The 19,658-nt window shown below is 31.5% G+C and overlaps 1 protein-coding gene across 1 annotated transcript in view; it reads left to right on the forward strand.

Annotated features, from left to right (window-relative positions):
• The first annotated feature begins 5,935 nt into the window (after window positions 1-5,935).
• The window catches only part of LOC136977861 (putative leucine-rich repeat-containing protein DDB_G0290503), a 66,689-nt gene continuing 52,966 nt past the window's right edge, over window positions 5,936-19,658 (forward strand). Inside the window, exons 1-4 of the mRNA XM_067273449.1 lie at window positions 5,936-6,217; window positions 8,389-8,467; window positions 14,588-14,652; window positions 15,330-15,443. Coding sequence (XP_067129550.1) covers window positions 8,405-8,467; window positions 14,588-14,652; window positions 15,330-15,443 — 242 coding nt within the window. The 5' untranslated portion in view covers window positions 5,936-6,217; window positions 8,389-8,404. The remainder of the gene's footprint in view (window positions 6,218-8,388; window positions 8,468-14,587; window positions 14,653-15,329; window positions 15,444-19,658) is intronic.

Here is a 19,658-nt window from a genome sequence, read left to right on the forward strand (position 1 = left end):
TTATTTACTTGTCCGGTTTTCGTAGAAATTGTGAAATTGTGATGAAAGAAAATTAATTTATAAAAATTTTTGCGAGTATTTTATTTTAACGGTTAAAGACTAACTTCACACCCCCACTCAAACTTCTTCCAATTTTATCTATAGGCTAAAATTGACAGATAATGTACTTTTACAATTCTAACGTGCAAATATCTGTAGCAAATATTAAGTTTGTTCTAACACAAGTCCCTAAGTGGTTGAAAACTGGCATGCGCATTGTTCAGTTCTTGGCTATAAAATGACATTGCGCGGTTTCAAATTCAAACCAAAATACGCCTTTATGGCGATAAATAAAAAATAATGCAATATTTATTTTTATGTAATTTTTTTCAATTATTTTCATATAGTTTATTATTATATGTAACCATTACTGATGTTAGTTTTCAAATTTCCATATTTATATTATATATTGTATCAGATACAATGTATCTTCTGTAACTTAATATTATTAATGTTTGTATGTGTTATTAATTAATATTCCTACTTTCATGTATTATTTTTGTATCTAATATCGACATCGGACTGTTATTATTTTTGGAGAAGCCAAATGTGATTATTGTATTACTTTAATAATATATCATGCACATGTTTACCTTCTAATAAGAAAATATTTATTTTCTTATTAGAAGGTAAACATTAAATTAATTAAATTAATTAACAATTTAAAAAACTGTTTTTTTTTTTAAATTTCTAAGTATAACGTTTTAATTTTAAAATGTCCGGGTCAACAATTTTGAAAAGGTGGCAACATGTTCGGTCCACATTTTTCTTGGAACATTTTTACCGTTAAAAAATCTTTTCAAAATAGAATACATAAACAGAATAAAAGAACGAAAGAACAGTAACGTTTAAATATTTGAATATTTAAACTAGTGATTCTCAACCACTGTGCAACGAATCTCGTTGCACAGTGGTTGAGAGTCGTAATGTCTTGATCACCAGGCCGGTTCGAATTTTGTGTTAATTAAGAACTTCACAATTTTCAACAGCTTCAGTTTTGTTTACTATTCATCCGGCAAGATTTATTAAACTCGGTGCTAATGGAGAAAATGAGGATTTGATATGAATTTGTGCTCATTAATAACTAATTTGTAAATCTAATTCGATGTACTGTACATATCGTCGTACCGATAACGTTCGATTATATTATGTCGTTTTATAATATTAGGATTTCAATGAATTTAGAAAAAAATTATCAGGAGATTTCTAAAACACCACACTCATAACACTTTATAAATTTGCAGCCGTGTTTATTCGGTACAAACGAACGTTTTCGGTCGTATTATGGTTGCAAATTTATAAGGTGTTATGAGTGTGGTGTTTTAATAACGTATGCAGTCTACGATGAGTTATAATCAGATTTTTTTTTCGTTACTCTCGTTTTATTGTTTATTTCTCAGTTTTTATATTCTATGCCGTGTTTTATGCAATCCATAGTTTCAATAAATATCCTAAATTTCAATTTATAATTAATTTATATATAATTTTATGAATTGTCGAATTGGATTTAAGGTAAACGAAATAAAATTAGATAGCTATTATGTAATTCCATTTTACATTTCACCCATTACAAATGAATCTGTCCTCTATTAGGTCGATTGACATGGATATTTTACTTATTCATTTATTCATTTTTGGCTCTTTCCTTCCTGTGGGTAATAAAAAGGTTTGTTTTTTACTTTCCGAGACTGCTAACTGATACACTAGACCAGCCGATAAATGCTCAAATTGATGTGCAAAAAAATTATGTACAAATAGACGTTCTGTCGAAATGCCATTATGCTTCTACCTGTACAAAATATAGGTACTTTTTTAAAACTTTCCGCTCTTTAGGCATTAAGAGGGCCTCTTTTAGCAAGCCCATTATGGGTTCGGCGAGGCCCACAATGGGACGGCCGGGTGGTGAGAGACGGGGGCCGAGCATTTCCCGAAAAATTCTTGGAGATTTGATCCCGGGTCTCCTAGAGCGGTAGACTGCTCTAGGGGACTACCTACGACGGCCGGATGGCCGAGCGGTAAAGGTGGCAGCCTACCGCTCTGGGGGACCCGGGATCGAATCCGAACGGGTCGAATAATCCCCAGGAATTTTTCGGGGGGTGGTCCGTTCGGATATGTCGGGCCCCGTCCCTCACCACCCGGTCGCCCCATTGTGGGCCTGGCCGAACACATAATGGGCCTACTAAAAGAGGCCCTCTTAGTGCCCACAGGGCGGAAAGAGTAAAAAAAAAAAAAAAGGGGGGACTACCTTGACCACTCGACCATCCGGCCGCTAAAATATAGGTACTACATTAATACATTTTATTACAGAGTAGTTTCCATTTAATGAGCTGTTCAGAACTGGGGCTTTTTGACATAAGACAGCGTTTCTTAAACTAGGAATCAAGACCATTCGAAGGGTAAACTAAGAATTTTTGACGGTGGCAAAATTTGAAGAAACTAAGGTTTATGTATATGCAGTGGCGTGCCGTCATTGGAAGCGATGGAAGCGCCGATTCCACCTTCCAATGACCTTCCCTTGTATTTTATAAAATATAAATTTTCATATTTTAACGTACTTTGAATTAATTAAAATGAATATTTTATTATAACTGCATTATGTATCTTTTACAAATTTCTATACTACATGTGAAAAAAAAAAACGATAAGATTGCTATTGTATATTCGAATAATTCGGTGGCGGAAGGAGTGTCGAAACCGGGTCAGTTTCCAATCAGCCAGATTATATAGGCATTGTCACATGCGGTTTACAGTGCACCAACCTCACCCGGTTTAGCTGGTAGAAGCGACACACGCGTAAAGAGTCCGACTTTATATCCCGGACCGGTTCTGAGCTGTTAGCCGCCTGCCTGTCAACTTCCAAGCAGCCAGATTATAGACATTGGCGCATGCGCTTTACAGAGCACCAACGTCACGGTTTAGCTGGTAGAAGCGACACACGCGTAAAGAGTACGCGACTTTATATCCCGGAGCGGTTGTGGGCTGTTAGCCACCTGCTAGATATTCGGCCACCCTCGCCCGATTATGTGAATCATGAGCAGACTAGATCAACGGCGGGCAACCCGCCGGGCCAGCTACGGCTGGCGAAAAGTTTTTATCCGGCCCGCGAGATCTTTAATAGATTATTAAAGGTCTTTCTTTAATAATCTATTAAAGATAATTCTTTGTAATTTTCGAAAACGATAAGAGAAATAAATGTAGTAATTAATTTTTTATTTATTTATTTCATATTTGCAGACTAAAAAAATTACGAGTCACAAGAAAGCGTCAATTAACTACTACGGCCCGCGGAAAAAAAACGTAAAATTTATTCTGGCCCACGTTATAAAAAAGGTTGCCCACCGTAGACTAGATTTATAACAACCCAACCGATAGGAATTTTCTGGCATGTTTTTATGATAGTTCTGTATAGTTGACAGGAGTTTAAAAAAATTCATTAAAATATTTGATACATTTATTCCACGTTTATTCTGCTCTCCCATCTTATATTATTTACGGATTTCAATGTTAAACCAGTGATATTACGATTTAGTATGTCCCATCTGTAAGGGGATGCAGAAAAAACGTGTACAATTCTAGTACAGTGATAAAAAATTAACTGTTACTTTGGTTGCATCATTTACAACCAAATTTAATGAATGAGACGTACAATGGTACAAAAAAAGCTCTAGAATTTATTTTCCTTAAATTTACGATTTATGTATCGGTTGTCATAAAAATTTCTTTCCACTTCTTTCCCAAGACTACAGATATTCGAGTACAAAGTAACCGGTTTCGACTTATTTCTATTTAAGAAGTAGTTAAATAATTAAGCGATTAGGGAATTAGAAACATAAATAAAACCCCGATGAAAGAGCCCAAATTTTACTTAAACAGAAGCTTAACCGAACCAATCTCTTGCCGAGTACAGTGGGATCTGATCTCTTCGTAATATTAGATGTAATAAAGACAGAAATTTCTCCAGTTCAATGAGAGTGACCGAAAAGTTGTAAATTTTGGAAATTTCCGTGAACACTCGATCCTAAAACGAATTAGTTAGAAAACGAACGTCGGACATCTGTTAAGTTTAACATATTTAGATTTTTACAGCTATGGTGAGAAACGTTTAAAATCTACAACAACCCCGTCGCGTCCTTTGATATATACTAGTGACGCGACAAAAGAGGCATTTGACATTGACCGGTATCGGCCCCCTCGGGATTTGGCACGGACACACCTACCTGGACCGTCTCTGATTCCATTTATTAGCCACTCGTAGGGAGCTACAGTATTTCACTAAGTGGATTGTTTTAAGATTTAAAAAGTAAAGAATATTTTGTTATTTTTATGTACGTTTCTTCACAAAGTTATATTTAATTATAAGTTTCATTAAAAGTACAGTAGAGCGTCGATAAGTGGAACCAATTGGAGACTGGGGTCCTTCCAGTTAATGATTTGTTCCAGTTTCCGACTTTGTACGAAAAAATACATTAACCTGTCCGATGTTCAAATTTTTCTCCGTTGCGTGTCGCTTCGTGTTGAATTTTCGTCGATTTTAAGCCTAACGAAAATTTTTATAATAATCATCGAGGCTATCGTATCGTTAAAAATTATTTCTGCATTTTGTACAAACAAAATAAATATATTAAAGAAAATAAAAAACATGAAAATTATACTTTAGAAGTAAATTTAGTATCAAAAACATTCGATTCAGCACGACACAGACTGAAAATCGTTCCACTTTCCGGCCATTCCACTTACCGACGTTCCACTTATCGACGCTCTACTGTATATTCATACAATTGAAGAATTTTTTGTACTAGGTATGTATATTCGTCACACATTTTGTTTTACCAAGTAAGTTTTTCTGATAACTTTAATTTTAGCCCTTATATCGTGGCTAGTGATTCAAAAATTTATTTTAAAAAAGTTTTGGCTCAAGACCGTATAATGAAAAAGAAAACATTATTTAAAAAGAAAGAACAATGCCTAAATTAAATATAAATACGTCAACAAAAAATTTCGACATTTTGACGATAAAATTTATGACGAATGACGATTCTTTCGTAAAATTGAAGCAATTTGGAAATCAAAGAGGAATAGAATTTAACATTGGTAGACAATATAAAATAAATATTGAAAATTATAACAAGATAATTACGATTAATAGATATATCTAAATTAATAGAAGTTATATGTTTTTTCTCAAAGCGAGAATTGGCATTTAGAGGGCGTAGGGAATTTATTGAATCTAATAACGGAGGTAATTATATTGAACTTTTTTATTTATTAAGTACGTCAGATAATCTATTAAAAATACATTTAAAGAAGTATACGGTTTTTACTGGCTTATCGAACAAACGAATACGAACGGGCCCTGACGCGCAATTAATTGATTGCCCCTGAAAGTCGGCTTCTTACAGAAACACAGCTTCCCTATCATCAAATGTCACGGCACGCCACTGCAAGCACGGTGTATAAAGAAGGGAGTGTGTTACATATTTGTTAATGTTTAATACGGTGAAATTGTATGAAGAAATGTAGATTTATATTATGCCCATTCAGAAGTTTGTTTTGTACCATATACTATAAAGGGAGAATCGTGAAAATTTTATTGTAAAATGGGATCTAAAAATTTTTGTTAGAAGGAGTCGCAGATAAAAAGTTTAAGGGATTCTGACATAATGGGAGCCTAATTAATATTTCTACGGATTGAGATGGCTGCACGATAATTTTAAGTGAAATAGGATAATTTCAACGGAAAAATACGATAATTTTATCTCGTAAAGTTGGCAACTCTGAATTTAATCAACATTTGCACCGCGCGCTTCCATACTATTCAAATATTTTAATAATACTGTTTGAGATCTGTGATAAAAATATTATTAGTTTAAAATACATTTCAGCAGTTACCACCCGGTTATAAGATATTAATATTATATATGAAAGTTTTAATAAAAATTCTGAAAAATAATCATCTTTGACAATTTCCGGCAGCACTGCTCCCAACAGATGTTCCATGGTTACAAAATTGGAATGTGCTGTTAGTTAAGTTTGTTATAAATGAAAAGTAACATTTTCAATAAATTCAAAGATTTTTCATAGTACTTAGTTTTAATTACTTAACATCGTGTTTAGTTTTTATTTTTTTAAGAGCAGCAATGCATACGAGTTTTATTTCTATCAACTTTGATTAGAACAGGTAGGACCCAAAAATATTGATGACTCGAATATATTATATTTATTTATTAGTTTCGATGGAGAAAATATTGAAGAAAAACACTGAATGCAACAGTATAAATGTATTTTACCTTCAAACTGACGCTTATACATTTACATTGTGATATACGTGCATAAAATTTCAGTTCTGAAGGAGTGTTTGGACCTTCCTCAAAATTTTAGAAAATCTCGTGAAGGATCACGTGTAGACCATCGTTTTCCCTTAATTCTTTTTCCATGGGCATGGTCTATATCTCTGTTAAAGTCCCAGCAGCCTTATTCAGAGTAAAACATTCAAATACAGCTCTGAATAAGGCAGAAAGATTTCCAACAACAAAAAAGAAATAAATCAAAAAATAAATTCATTCATGAAACCAAAACGTAAATAAGGCATAGTTTCGAAGATCTTTATAACAGAACAGATATATTAAATTGATATTTATCATCAGAATAGTTGATTTATAAATGTTTATAACTTTACCTATTGAAAACAACATAATTTTTGATTATATTTCATAAAACGAACATACAGCAACTCAAATTGTAGGTTTTTTTATTTTTATCAAAAAGTTTGTAAATATCTTTTGTATACATATAATCGTGCTTTGTAAAGGCTATTAGAAATTAATTCCAAAAATTTATTATTATTATTATTATTATTATTATTACTATTAAGTTAAATGTTACTGTAAAGCATATAATCATCAAAATGATTTAGTTCAATAATTTCTGTAAACCTTGATGGGTTTTAATTTCATTATCTTATAAATATATAAGTGGAGTAATCACTCCACTAATATTAACATATAGGCCTAATGGTTATTAATAATAACATTTTCTGGATATTTATGGAATTAAATTATGATTAAATGCAAATATTATCAAACACTTAGCATATTAAATAATGAGAAAAGTTTGTGATAAAAAAATTGTTTAATTCATTCATTAAGATCAAAGAAGAAAAATTTTAGTTAGATTTTGTTTTGTCAGTTATGTGGATGAATTATTTCTTATTGGATTTGAAACATTAAAATATTGCAAAATGTTACTGACTGTGAGTCTGATGTCATTTCCATTTTTTATTTTCTACTGATACATTTTTGTAACAACACAATGGTTCAATTTCCATTAGTTATTAATATGATTTCTGCTCTACTGTTTTTAAGCTTATCTTAGTTTGGTAAGAATAACTTCAACAAATAATTTAAAAAAGTTTTTACTTTTATATTTATAAACACATTTAACTGTGTTATGGTATTAAAACTATCAAAATAAGCACAAATAATTGCAATCAAGTATATTTATTTATGTTTTGATATATAAATAAAGAAACTCAACTTCTCCATGACACCAGGAGGTGAAATACTAAATTTTTCATGCAAATCACACCAGTAACAGATTCCAGATTTAGTTTTGATATATGTTCATGCTATTTTATTCATTAGAAGCTTTCTTAATTTATCTCTCTACCAGTCATTTGCTAATTTTCAGAATGTAAAAAGTTAAGAAGTAAAATAAACAAATTGTAAACTATGTTAATCACTTATCTATCCAAACAAAGAAATTAAGAACCAGATAGAAAAATTTTGTGACACTTTTTTTACTAAGACTATATATCTGATTATACACTAAAGCACCCCTACTCAACTAATTTGCAGCAAGGTCTGAATATGGAACTGACAGGCATGCTGCCAGTCCAGATTGCTTACTCTCAACTATTAAGCTGATAAAGAGAGTAAGGAGCCATTGGTCATGTTGCTACCTCTATACCAGTGTACAAAGTATCATATGCGATGTTATTTATTTATTAAGTCAAAGTATTTTTTTACATTTAATGAGAGAAATTGCACTCCCTTTCTCTAACTATTACCATCCAATTGGGTATATATGCATTATAATTTAGAAGCATTGTTTGAAATGACATGGAGTTAGGCAGCTCCTCTACTTGTTTTTAACATAATTCATATGGGTGAAAGCAAATGAAAAAAAATGGGATGATTTGGTAACTTTAATTGGTTTTGTCCAGATTGTCAGCCAACGGTCTGAACAAATCTATCTCGTGGTATGAACCATAGTCCAACAGTTGAGTAGGGACGCACTAAAGTATTAAACCTATTTATTTTCTTATGTAATGTAAACATAATTTTATTCCAGAACTGAATCTATAGAAATGAACAATAAATTTGGCAATCTTCAATGTGATATATGCAGCATAAATTTTATGACTATACATGTAAGTAATATTTTAATAAACTTTTAATTTTCAAAAAAAATTAAAATTTTTGATTGTGATTTAAGCTATTGCATTTATTAATGAATCAATAAAACTTTCTGAAAATATTGACAAATTTATTAAAAATTTGGCATTCCTTAAATATGTTCTTTACTATCTACCAACTATAATTAATGGTTCCTGATATGCACATTCTTCTATGTTCGAATTTGTTGTAAACTTAATAGCATTTTCTCTAGATGATTTAAATTTTACCAAGTTATATACAAAAACAAGTAGCATGTTGCAGTGTTTAACATATATTAGAGTCCCAATTCTCCAAAATAATGGACATTGGTGGTATTAGCATATTAAGGTTAAGTTAACTATAAACTATTAAATTATTAAATAAATGGGGTTTGAATGAAGGATTTTGGATTAATGTGTATGATTACTCTTACATGAGGAGAATAACTCAACAAAAAGGCATTAAGAAATATTTTATTTCTCTGCGAGTGCTTTCAACACTGTTATGAACATCATCTTCAGGCACAAATACGAATCGAATGTTTTCTCTGAACAACTTTTAAATTACAAATTGAAACGACCTTAACTAAATCGAACAAATTTTAAATTACAAACAGAAATGGCATTAACTGAATAGAATGTAAAAATTTTTAGAACAAAAATATTTAAAGACTTATTTTAAAAATTGTGTAACATCTACACACATGCGCTTAGACACGCGGAGAAGGTGGAGGGTGTGGGGAGGTGGAGAAGCGCAGTTAATCAGAATTATTTAACAGTTTGTACAAGCTGACCCAAGTTTCAAGTAACTCGAGGGTGGGAGAATTGCATGGCGACGATAGTGTGGTGAAGAGGGACTCCTAAGTGAGCTATGTATGGGTTATGGCACCTCCAAGTACAAACACGTCTTAAACAGGGTTAAGAGGTTGCCTACTGTATATATGTACTGTACATACCCTTAGGTGTCTACTGCCACCAGTCAGATCAGAATGACTTAGATGCTGAGCAATTTGGCAAAGTAGTCCTATCCTGCTTCCGTCAATCATCAGAAATTATACAATTAGATGTAGTTTTTGATTTTGTGATGTTTTTGGCTTTATTTAGCCATTGTTGATAATTTTACCATATTTTATATATTCTCTCTATCAATTTAATATTTTTTATTGGTGCTGATTTTAAATTTTAAATTGAATTTAAAAAAAATTGAATGTTTGAGATGTTTAAAACATTGTTGATCTATCGGTAATAAAAAAATCTCATTTTATTATTATATAAAGAACCAATAAAAGTATTAACAAATAAAAAATTCATTTATAGAAGAAATGCAGTATAAACACATTGTTTTGTTGTTTCAAGAAAAATGAAATTTAGAAAAATTTAATCTAAATTAATTTTTATTTTTGAATGCCATTTTTTGAAAATTTGATTTTGGTATTTGATGATGATGAATTCTAATTACAGTCAACCCTCTTTAAACTGTCCCTCCATGTACCACCACTCTGGGTTTTCTGTCAAAAGTCTTGGAAAAACAATTTGTTCTATAGTAAATTGATACTCCTACTCCATTTTCTACCATCCACCAACCATGATTTAAAATAAAATTGTCATTTTCTGTACAGAATATTTTGGATAAACTATCACAATAAAAAATTAGGTTTATCTGAACATTTTAAAATTGCTGGGAACAGGAGTTTCCAGCAATTTTAAATTTTGAAATGTGAGAAACAAGTTTTGTCATGAGTAATGATTTTTTCTTATCCAGTTGATGGTTAAGATCTATGTATGGCCCAAATAACAGTTAGAAAGAGCTGGACATAGACTCTGTCAGTTGAGTTCAAAACTCTTTAGATCTTTTTGTGCTCTGAATTTTTGCTGTAGAGTACATATTGTACTGCACACTACTTTTACACAAAGGCAGTGGTTTCCAACCTTTTTGTACCTGCGCCCCCCTTAAAAAAATTGTTGCGTCTCCTTAATTTTTCTAACAATCTAATTTCATAAATACTCAACTGATATTATAATTTATTTAATGGGCTACAAAATAATATACAATATTATGTAAAAATATACATAAAAAATAATTATTTATTATAAGAAATAATAATTTTAAATGTACTAAAAATAATGTACTATTATAACAGTTATGAAATTTACCTCAATATTAATTTAGAAGTTACCAAAGCGAAGTGTTTCATTCTATATATCAACGTGGTTATCGCAAGCACTACTAACGAACTAATTCTGTTCATAGACAACAGAAAAAAAACAGATGCTTCTGTTTACTGAAGTTTGGCGCGAGTAAGCACGAGAATACCCGGGATGTTCCGAGTGCTTGTCTTTTGTTTCTCGCCCCGTTGGCGCTCGGCTCCAAACGCGAAAGCGAGATGTTTTCGTTCCAGCAAGAGTATGGATGGATGTTTTAGCATTTGTACCCGAAAAATTCGCGGCGAGGATTGTGGATTACGTATACCTATTTTGCTGATTCATTTTTTTGACACCTATTCGACTTTTTTGGTTTGTATTCGAAAATGATATTTTGGAAACAGCTGCATGCCTCCCTTGCAACAGTCTCGCGGCCCCCTAGGGGGGCGCGGCCCACAGGTTGGAAACCACTGCACAAAGGAGAGTAAAACTATCTTTATAATCAGCAAAAAGCAAGAAATCTGTGCATATAGTGAAACCCATCTAGTCTGTTCTCAAAATTACGTTATCAGTCACTTTTCTGTTATCTGGAAGAAAAATGTAGATGGATTGTAGGAGATATTTTAAACCAGAAATGCAAGTGGATGAATGCAGAAAATAGATCCACTAGATCAGCGGTTTCCAATCCTTTTTTTGACCAGGGACCACTTTGATTTCATTGTTGTTAGCAGGGACCACAAGGTTTAAGAAAAATAAACTGTGTCAATCTAAAAATAAACTTTAATCAAAACTTTTAACATAAGTAATCATTAAGCTCAAAAGTAACATGCTTTAACAGTACTATTATAATAGAAAACATAACATTTTTTAGTAAAAATTAAATTCAGTTTATATCAATGTGGGAATAATAATTTGAAATGAATAAAAGTTTTAAATCTTTTGTGGACCACTGATTGGGAACCACTGCACTAGATAAATGAAAACTGGAAAATATGATGAACTTGAAAAAGCATTAATTATATGTATTGTGCAAGTAAATGCAAAGAATGGCATTGTGATAAGAAAGCAAGCAGAAATATTTGGGCAGCAGATGAATATAAGCAGTTTTAGTTATGGCAGTTATACAATAATAGAGCAGTATTACAAGTTATTAGCAGTATTATAATGATACAATGATAGAACAGTTTTAGTTATGGCAATTAACAATAATAGAGCGGTATGGTATGAAAGATGTGTATAACATGGATGAAATCATTTTATTTTACTGATTACTACCTGACAAAACAATTGCTCATGTATCTATGAAAGGTTGCAAAAATAAAGATAGAATTACAATTGCCTTTTGTTGTAATTCAGACTGTACTGTGACAAAAGAACTGCAACTGTTATAGAAAGTATTGCAAAGCCTCATTCTTTCAAAAATTTCTATCCTTCTATTTATTGCCACTACAAGCCCAACAAAAAGGGATGAATGACAGCTTTATTTTTCTAAGAATTTATTGATTTTAATAGGGATATGGAGAGAGAGAATGTCCTGCTATTGATTGATAATGCATCCTGTCATAAGACAGTCAATCTGAGCAATTTTTATTTTATTTTTTATTATTTTAATGAAAGATAATGGCTGTATACAAAGTGTTTAGCTGGGAAGAAGGGAAGGGAAGTAGGAGGATGAGGAGGTAGAAAGAAGAGAAAGGAAGGATCCCTTTGAGCAGTGTATGTAAGGTTACCACTCCCTCTATGATTAATGTTGGCGCACAGTTTTTAGGCTGCAAAGCTATGGGTCTAAATGAAAACCTGAATTGTAGCATACACCAATAAATAGTGCAGCTATATAAAAACTAGACAGAGTGAAGTTTAATGCTGAAAACTAAAATAAAGGCTTTAAACTAATACTAAAATAATACAGAAACTAAGCTAGCAAGCCCTATAAGAAGCAGAATAACTTAACATGTTACTAAGCAAGAATACTGACAAGGACAACAACCATACTAGAGCATGCAATGACAAAAGATCTATGAGCAAGACTGCATTTTTTTTTAATTAAAAAATTTTTTTTTGTTTTATTATTATTACATATAAGAAGACTAAAGACAACATGAAGGGAAATGGAAGCAGAACCCGATAACTACAAAGAAACAAGAGACACTTCACAAAAGAACTAGTTGTATGATTAACCTTAATTTGAACTATACAATGTGAATGAGGAAACCTGTGTTGTATGTGCTATTGGGGAGAGAGACCACAAGAGCTCTGCTGTTTGACATATGAATGAAAGTAAATAACAGTACATTGTATGTGTCTGGATGAGTTGCTGTGGTGTGCAATGCTGGTTGTATCTCCAAAATTGCTGCTGTCATAAGCTCTCCTTAATGTTCGTGTACCTATCGCAATGGAAAATGAAGTGAATAGGTGTTTGGTCCTCATTCAGCCTGCATTCACAGTGCAGGTTGTGCCTGAGGTTGAACCTATGCAGATAGTGCTTGAAGTTGCCATGGCCTGTAAGAAGCTGAGTTAGGGTAAAGCTAGGGGAAAAGTATGGAAGAGTCACAACAATGTCAACCCTGGAGATAAAAGTCAATCTGAGCAATGTAGAATCTTTCCAGCAAATTGCACAGAAATTCTGAAACCACTTGGCACTAGCATAATAAAATGTTTTAAATTAACTTGAACAACTGAAGTGCCTTTGACCGGTGTGCTTCTTTTCTCTCTCTCTCTGTAAATTGCAAATGTTTTCAAACCTTGTTGGGTTCTTTCTCAGGCATAACGGAATTCTGTTCTACAAATTTAAATATCCCATCAAAGTTGACCGTTGATTTAAAAAAAACTGCATTCTGGAACGCTGTCACGTGTAGCCGATGTCGTCATATTAGACTTATGCGATGAGAGTATAGTGCTACTTCAGGGATCTGTTCAGAAAGGCTTCCCAAGCTGATGATAAGTTGACTTCCTTTTTAAAATTGATACAGTGTGTATTGCTGCGGGTGTTGAGTAAGATGTATACAGCTTCGAGCCATTTGAGGTGATCTTGTCGAAACATGGAGTGAATAATTCCGGCACGGGTGAAATATACAGTAATATTAAAATGTTTTAAATTTAACTACTGACACCACCAAGTAAGGAAATGTATCAAAGGCATCAATGACGAAATTCCTGTTGAGATGTTGCTGAAATCTGCACTGCGGCTAATTAAAAAATCATGGGATGAAGTGACATCCAGGACAATAAAAAATTGCACCTACACACTGGTCTATTCAGAGAGAAGACACAAATTGATAAGGATTATAACAACAGTGTTCGAATGTAGTGATTTCAGCTATCTTTCAAACATCACTTCCACAATCCAACTTGCTGCTGAAGAATTGATTGAAATTGACTGTAATGAGGATAATTTTGCAGAGTTAACCTCAGAATCAGAAAAATCAGGTTCTTTGGATCCGTGTAGAATCAGAAGAAATAGTTAATTCTGTGAGAAAAGAAGATAGTCAACTGCAATGAAAAAGATCAGATCACAACAATGATGACATAGAAAATCCTCTAGTAACTGCATAAGAAGCTCAGGTTTGTTTAGAGAAAATTTTGCATTTTCTGAAGGTAAGTGCCGCCAATAAAGATGCATGTTAACTTATTGGATACATTTAAATCCATGACTCAAGGAAATAATATAGTTCGAACAACTTTGTACAGGTTTTTCTTTTGTAAGCAAAAAGACAATAAATGAAGGAAAGTGATAGTTATTCTTATTTTCCCGACATTCCTATTTGCATACCGTTTTTGATAAACCATCATCCTCACCTTTCCATCATGACCTGAAAATCAATTGTGGTAGTTTAAAGGGGGTTGACTGTATTTACATACTGTTTAAAACTAATTAATTAAGATAATTATTTAGAATTATCTATTATAAACATGATAACTTTTATTTTAAAAAAATATAAATTAATTATAAAAAAAATCTATTTGTTTTTATAGGAAAAAGAAGAACATGAATTTTCACTTATGCATCATATTCGATTAGATCAGAGAGAAAAAAACAGGTATTTCTTGTAAGATATAATCATAAAAATGCTTTTCTTTTATTATAAAGTAATTCATCATAAAATTTTTATATAAATTCTGTTTCTTCTAAAAATAAATGTCTTGTTATGCATCCTGCAGATGTCATTAATTCATATAGTGAGAGAGAGATTATCTCTCTAAGTATTTCATTGAAAACGTATTCACAAAATTTTAATTGTGGTTTTTATTTATAAATTTAAATAGATTATTTATAGCAAAAGATTTACAAATTTAATTGATATTTATTTAAATATTCTTAAGATGTGCAAATATGTAACAAAAACTTTTGATCAGAGTTTAGTTTTGAAAGAGAATGAAAAGAATGGAGAAATTATTAAATTCTGAATCTAAAGAATGTATTTTGGATTAAAATGTAGCTTTTCATTTTGAATTGGATTCTTTGAAGAATTAGTTATTGAAATATATAAGAAATATTTCTAACAAAAATGATATGAATTTCAAAAATACTAAAATTTTCATTTGATATATTAAAGACTTTGTGTAGTCATGCAATATATTAGATTATCTTAACTAGTTTATAGCTTTAAATTTGTCAGATATGTTTGATGAGTTATATATTTTTTATTAAAGTTTTTTTCTTTTTAGAATTAATTTAAATTTTATTCTATAATAATTAGGTAATTATTATTTGTAGACCAGCTGTTCATAAATGTACATTATGCCAAGTTCCTCTAACATCTTTAAAATGTTATGTTACTCATTTGGAAGGAAAGAAACATAAAACACATTTATCAGATTACCGAAAGCGGTTTGTATTATTTTACTTATTAACAACTTTTGTCTTGATTGATTAAATTTTAATTAATGAAGCCAAATTTAGATTTTTACTAATTAAATTGAATGAATGTAAAATACTAATTAATGTTCACTTTCTTGATTTTGAAATATTTTTATTTGATAACTGAGCAAATGTTATAAATTAAAATTATTTCCAGTTTAGGTTATATTTTATTTTTATTTGTTTATACATTGATACTTTTTGACCAAAAAGAAAGTTGCACTAAAAGAAAATCTGAGTAAAAGAGTATCTGAAATTAATAAGTTTATTAATGATTTTATGTGCAAGTGATTAAATTTGAAAGTCAGTCCAAATAGTGAAATTGACTTTTTGACAATTGGCTTTTCTTGCTTGCTGAGGATATTTTGTAGACTTCAAGCAAACGCAATTATTACTTTTCAAATACATGAATAAGTTTTAGATGGATCGTGTAATTGGTCCTGTGAAACTGTGATATTTTAGTAATAAAATATAAAATTTAACTTCATGAATGGCAATAATCAAACAATATTGTCAGATTTTATTTGTGCTATAATATAGTAAATTAATTAAAGATATTAGCCATGTTATAGCTTGAATAAAATCCAGTTGTATTGTTTGATTATAATCAAACAATATTACTGAAATATTACAATAGTTATTATAATATTTAAAAACAGTCACTTAGTTCACATTCTTTCCATTGAGCAAAATTCAGCAAATCTAGAGGTCACAAAATTTAATTTGAGATCAAATGAGATCTCAAATTAAACTTTGTGACCTCTAGATTTGCAGAAAACTAAAAATTTTAAAATATTTTGAAATGATCCAAATATTAATGATTTTAGCAATATTTGGTGGGTCATCTGATGAGTAAGGGTAGATTTATACTAGCACTGCCAGTTGGTTTTGACAGTTCAAAAACCAGTTTCAGGTGTACTCTGGTCCAGCAGAACAAATATTAATTCATACTTTGGCTGACTGCCATCAAACATTATTCTGTTTAGCCAATATGATGTGTTTTACTGAATAGTAAAATAATAGAACAAATAGTTAAATAATAAAAAAAAAATTATAGTGAAATAGTTCAATCAGAATAGGGATAACTTTGCATATAACATATAGTTGTGGAGTGTGATGAACTTCATCTTATTGGCTTATAGGTGGAGTTGCCAGGCCATGCAACCAGTAAAAGGCAACTGAACTGAACAGTGCTGGTGAACAACAAAACAGGGCAAAATTCCCTGAGATTCTGTCATTTAGTCTTTGACCAAATTTTTTTTTTCATTTCATTGATAGTCAATTTTAACAAATTTTTGAAATGCAGTTTCTTAAACCTGGAATCTAGTAAGGCTTCCATGGCTAACAAACTATTTCCTTCAATTACAAAAACCAAAACCATTTACCATGCAATAAATATTATTAATCTAATGTTTTCAGACTTAATAGATCTTTAGGAGATATTTGAATTTTATGATTTAAAAAGAACAAAGTTGCCACTTATTCTGTAATGGTTTATAACATTCTTTTTTTGGAATAAGACAAATTTTATAAATGCACTTGTCAGACTTTAATTAATGACAAAAATTAATGACAAATTAATGACAAAAAAATAAAATGATATAAAATCTAAAATGTATACGTTGTAATATAAACTAGGCAGAAAAACTAAATTATACTTTACAAACTTTACTCCAGTATTTACCTTACAATCTCTGTACTGGCAAGTTAATCACTATCGTGTAATCTAAATACTATTCATCCTTCAGTATCCTCTTATTTAGCTTGCTTTTATATTTTATCAAGCAGTACTTTCCACACTGGTGAAATTGTAGTATTTTTCTATAATTTACTGTCTGTCCCCTCTCTATGGCCTTATGGATGTGCCATGCTTCCACATATTTAATTCATTGCTTTTCCTGGACCTTTTGGATTATTTCTGCTCAATTCCATTTTACCATTATGAAATGTGGGTCTGCTACTGCATAGGCTGCTAAAGCTGTAACTAGCAGCTCCTTTTAGATATTATCTTTATGTTCCTTAATCCTCTGTTTCAGAAATACTCTAGTGGCTCCTATGTAGCATAAGTCGTTCTACTTTCTGCTGTTTTTTTACTGGTATTCTGTATACATCAAGAATGACCGTTGAGTTGATAGCCTCTTTGCCATTCTTTATATCCTGTATATAGTGGTGTTCCTCTTAAATATGATTTTCTTATTAGCAATCCCAGTTTCTCTGTAGACATTGCAGAGGTATGCCGTATATTTCACTTCAGCATATTCATTCTGCTTGTCATGTTGTTTTGTCTCTCTATCTTATGTTCTCCATTTGTTGATTATTCTCATTATTATTTTTTACTTGACCCCAAATTGATGTGCAATCTCTTCAATGTATTCTGGTTTCCTTAACCTGTCCTTTACATTAATGCAAAGAGAATATGCATGTTTTATAAGAGCCCTGAATGCTGCTAATCTATAGCTTACTGGGTCATGTGAGGCCACAGTATAGATATTAGGTTGTAAATTGCTTCTTGTAAATATCTGTGGTGATATTGCATTCCTTTAATGTGATCAACATGTCGAAGAATTGCTACAGTTCTTCGACATGTTTATCACATTAAAGGTCAATAGTTACAACATTGCTTTCCTGTTCCAGTTCTGTTTCTAAGCCAAATGGGTTGGAATTAATATCTTCAATGAATTGCCTGATATTAGGTTTTTTTCCTCCATATTATTAATATGCTGTCTACCTGTCTACATAACATGCATACATAGTGGTGTTTCCATATTTAGTACAGTAGTCACCACTGAACTTAGACCAGGCTGCAGTTAACATGTCATCCAATAAATAGGTTTAAAAAAAGCTTTGATTCATTGCATGAATGTTTTACATAATTTAAAACAAGTATATAGTAATTAATCTTTATCTTTGCTAAATATCAACTTGATATCTTGCAAGTTTAACAAAATTGAGCCAGTCAAACTTGAGTCACAGGCATCGAAAAACATAGACCGCTGCGTCACCCATGTCAATGAACATAGACCAACCAATAATTTGCATTTAAATAATGTTACAATTGCAGTATTTCTGAAACAACTGATTATTTTAGCCTTACTTTAGCCCGCAGTGATCCTGTGAATGATATAAGGCGCTTTTTTAGTTTTATTTACGAACCTTTACATTTTGTTTACAATGACCAGCGGAAAAGCTGTTTCAGAAGATTTGAGGAATGCTATCATTGCTAAACAAAGTCATGGCATGTCTGAGAGAGCTATTAGAAAAGAGCTAATGCTAAGCTAGACAACAGTGCACCAGATTATTGTTTATTACACTAACCACAGCCATGTTATACCTAACAAAGCTGCTGGACATCAGCAAAAAACTTCAAAAGTTGATGATAGGAGTTTTAAAAGAATTGTAAAAAACAACTGCCATGCCACAGATATTGAATGTAACTATAATATGGAATGATACAACTGGAAAGGATGTATCTGTTTCAACAACATGCAGGAGACTGCAAGAAGTGCATTTCCAGTTCTATGCAGCACGTGAAAAACCTTTGCTAACAGTACATCAAAAGAAGAAACAGGTACAGTGAACCAAAGAACATCTTTTTTGGTCTCAACAAAAGTTGCATGAAATTCTGAGATCTGATAAATCAAACTTTGAATGATCAGCAACAGACAAAAGTAAACATGTCATTCAATCTGCCAGTCAAGCTAATGAGTCATCGTTGTCATACTGCTCAGTGAAGTTTCCTTCCAGCTTCATGGTTTGGGGATGTATGAGCTCCAGTGGTATGGATCAGTTGACATTTGTTGATTGAACACTTGCTTCAGAGCAATACATTAACATTTTACAACAGTAGCTGTTATATAGCTTTGCTATGGATATAGCTATATCCAACAGTAGTTGGATTTAGCTTTGTTATGGATATAGCTATATCCAACAGTAGTTGGATTTAGCTTTGCTATGGACTGAAGTTGGGTGACACATCAATATTTTGGTCCATCCTGGACCTGCTGATAATCAACTTAATCATTTTTACAAATCATATCTCAAGAATTCAATGATATCTCATCTTTCTTCCTTTCTTGTGCCAGTGTGTCAAGATTTTATTATTTCAAATTCTTAGAATTTTATAACCAATGTAAATAAATAAATTTTTAATAACTTTTTTTAATTATGGTGATTTAGATTCTCACA

Source organism: Centruroides vittatus, unplaced genomic scaffold (assembly GCF_030686945.1).
Source record: "Centruroides vittatus isolate TY-2023 unplaced genomic scaffold, ASM3068694v2 contig_480, whole genome shotgun sequence".
Lineage (NCBI taxonomy): Eukaryota > Metazoa > Arthropoda > Arachnida > Scorpiones > Buthidae > Centruroides > Centruroides vittatus.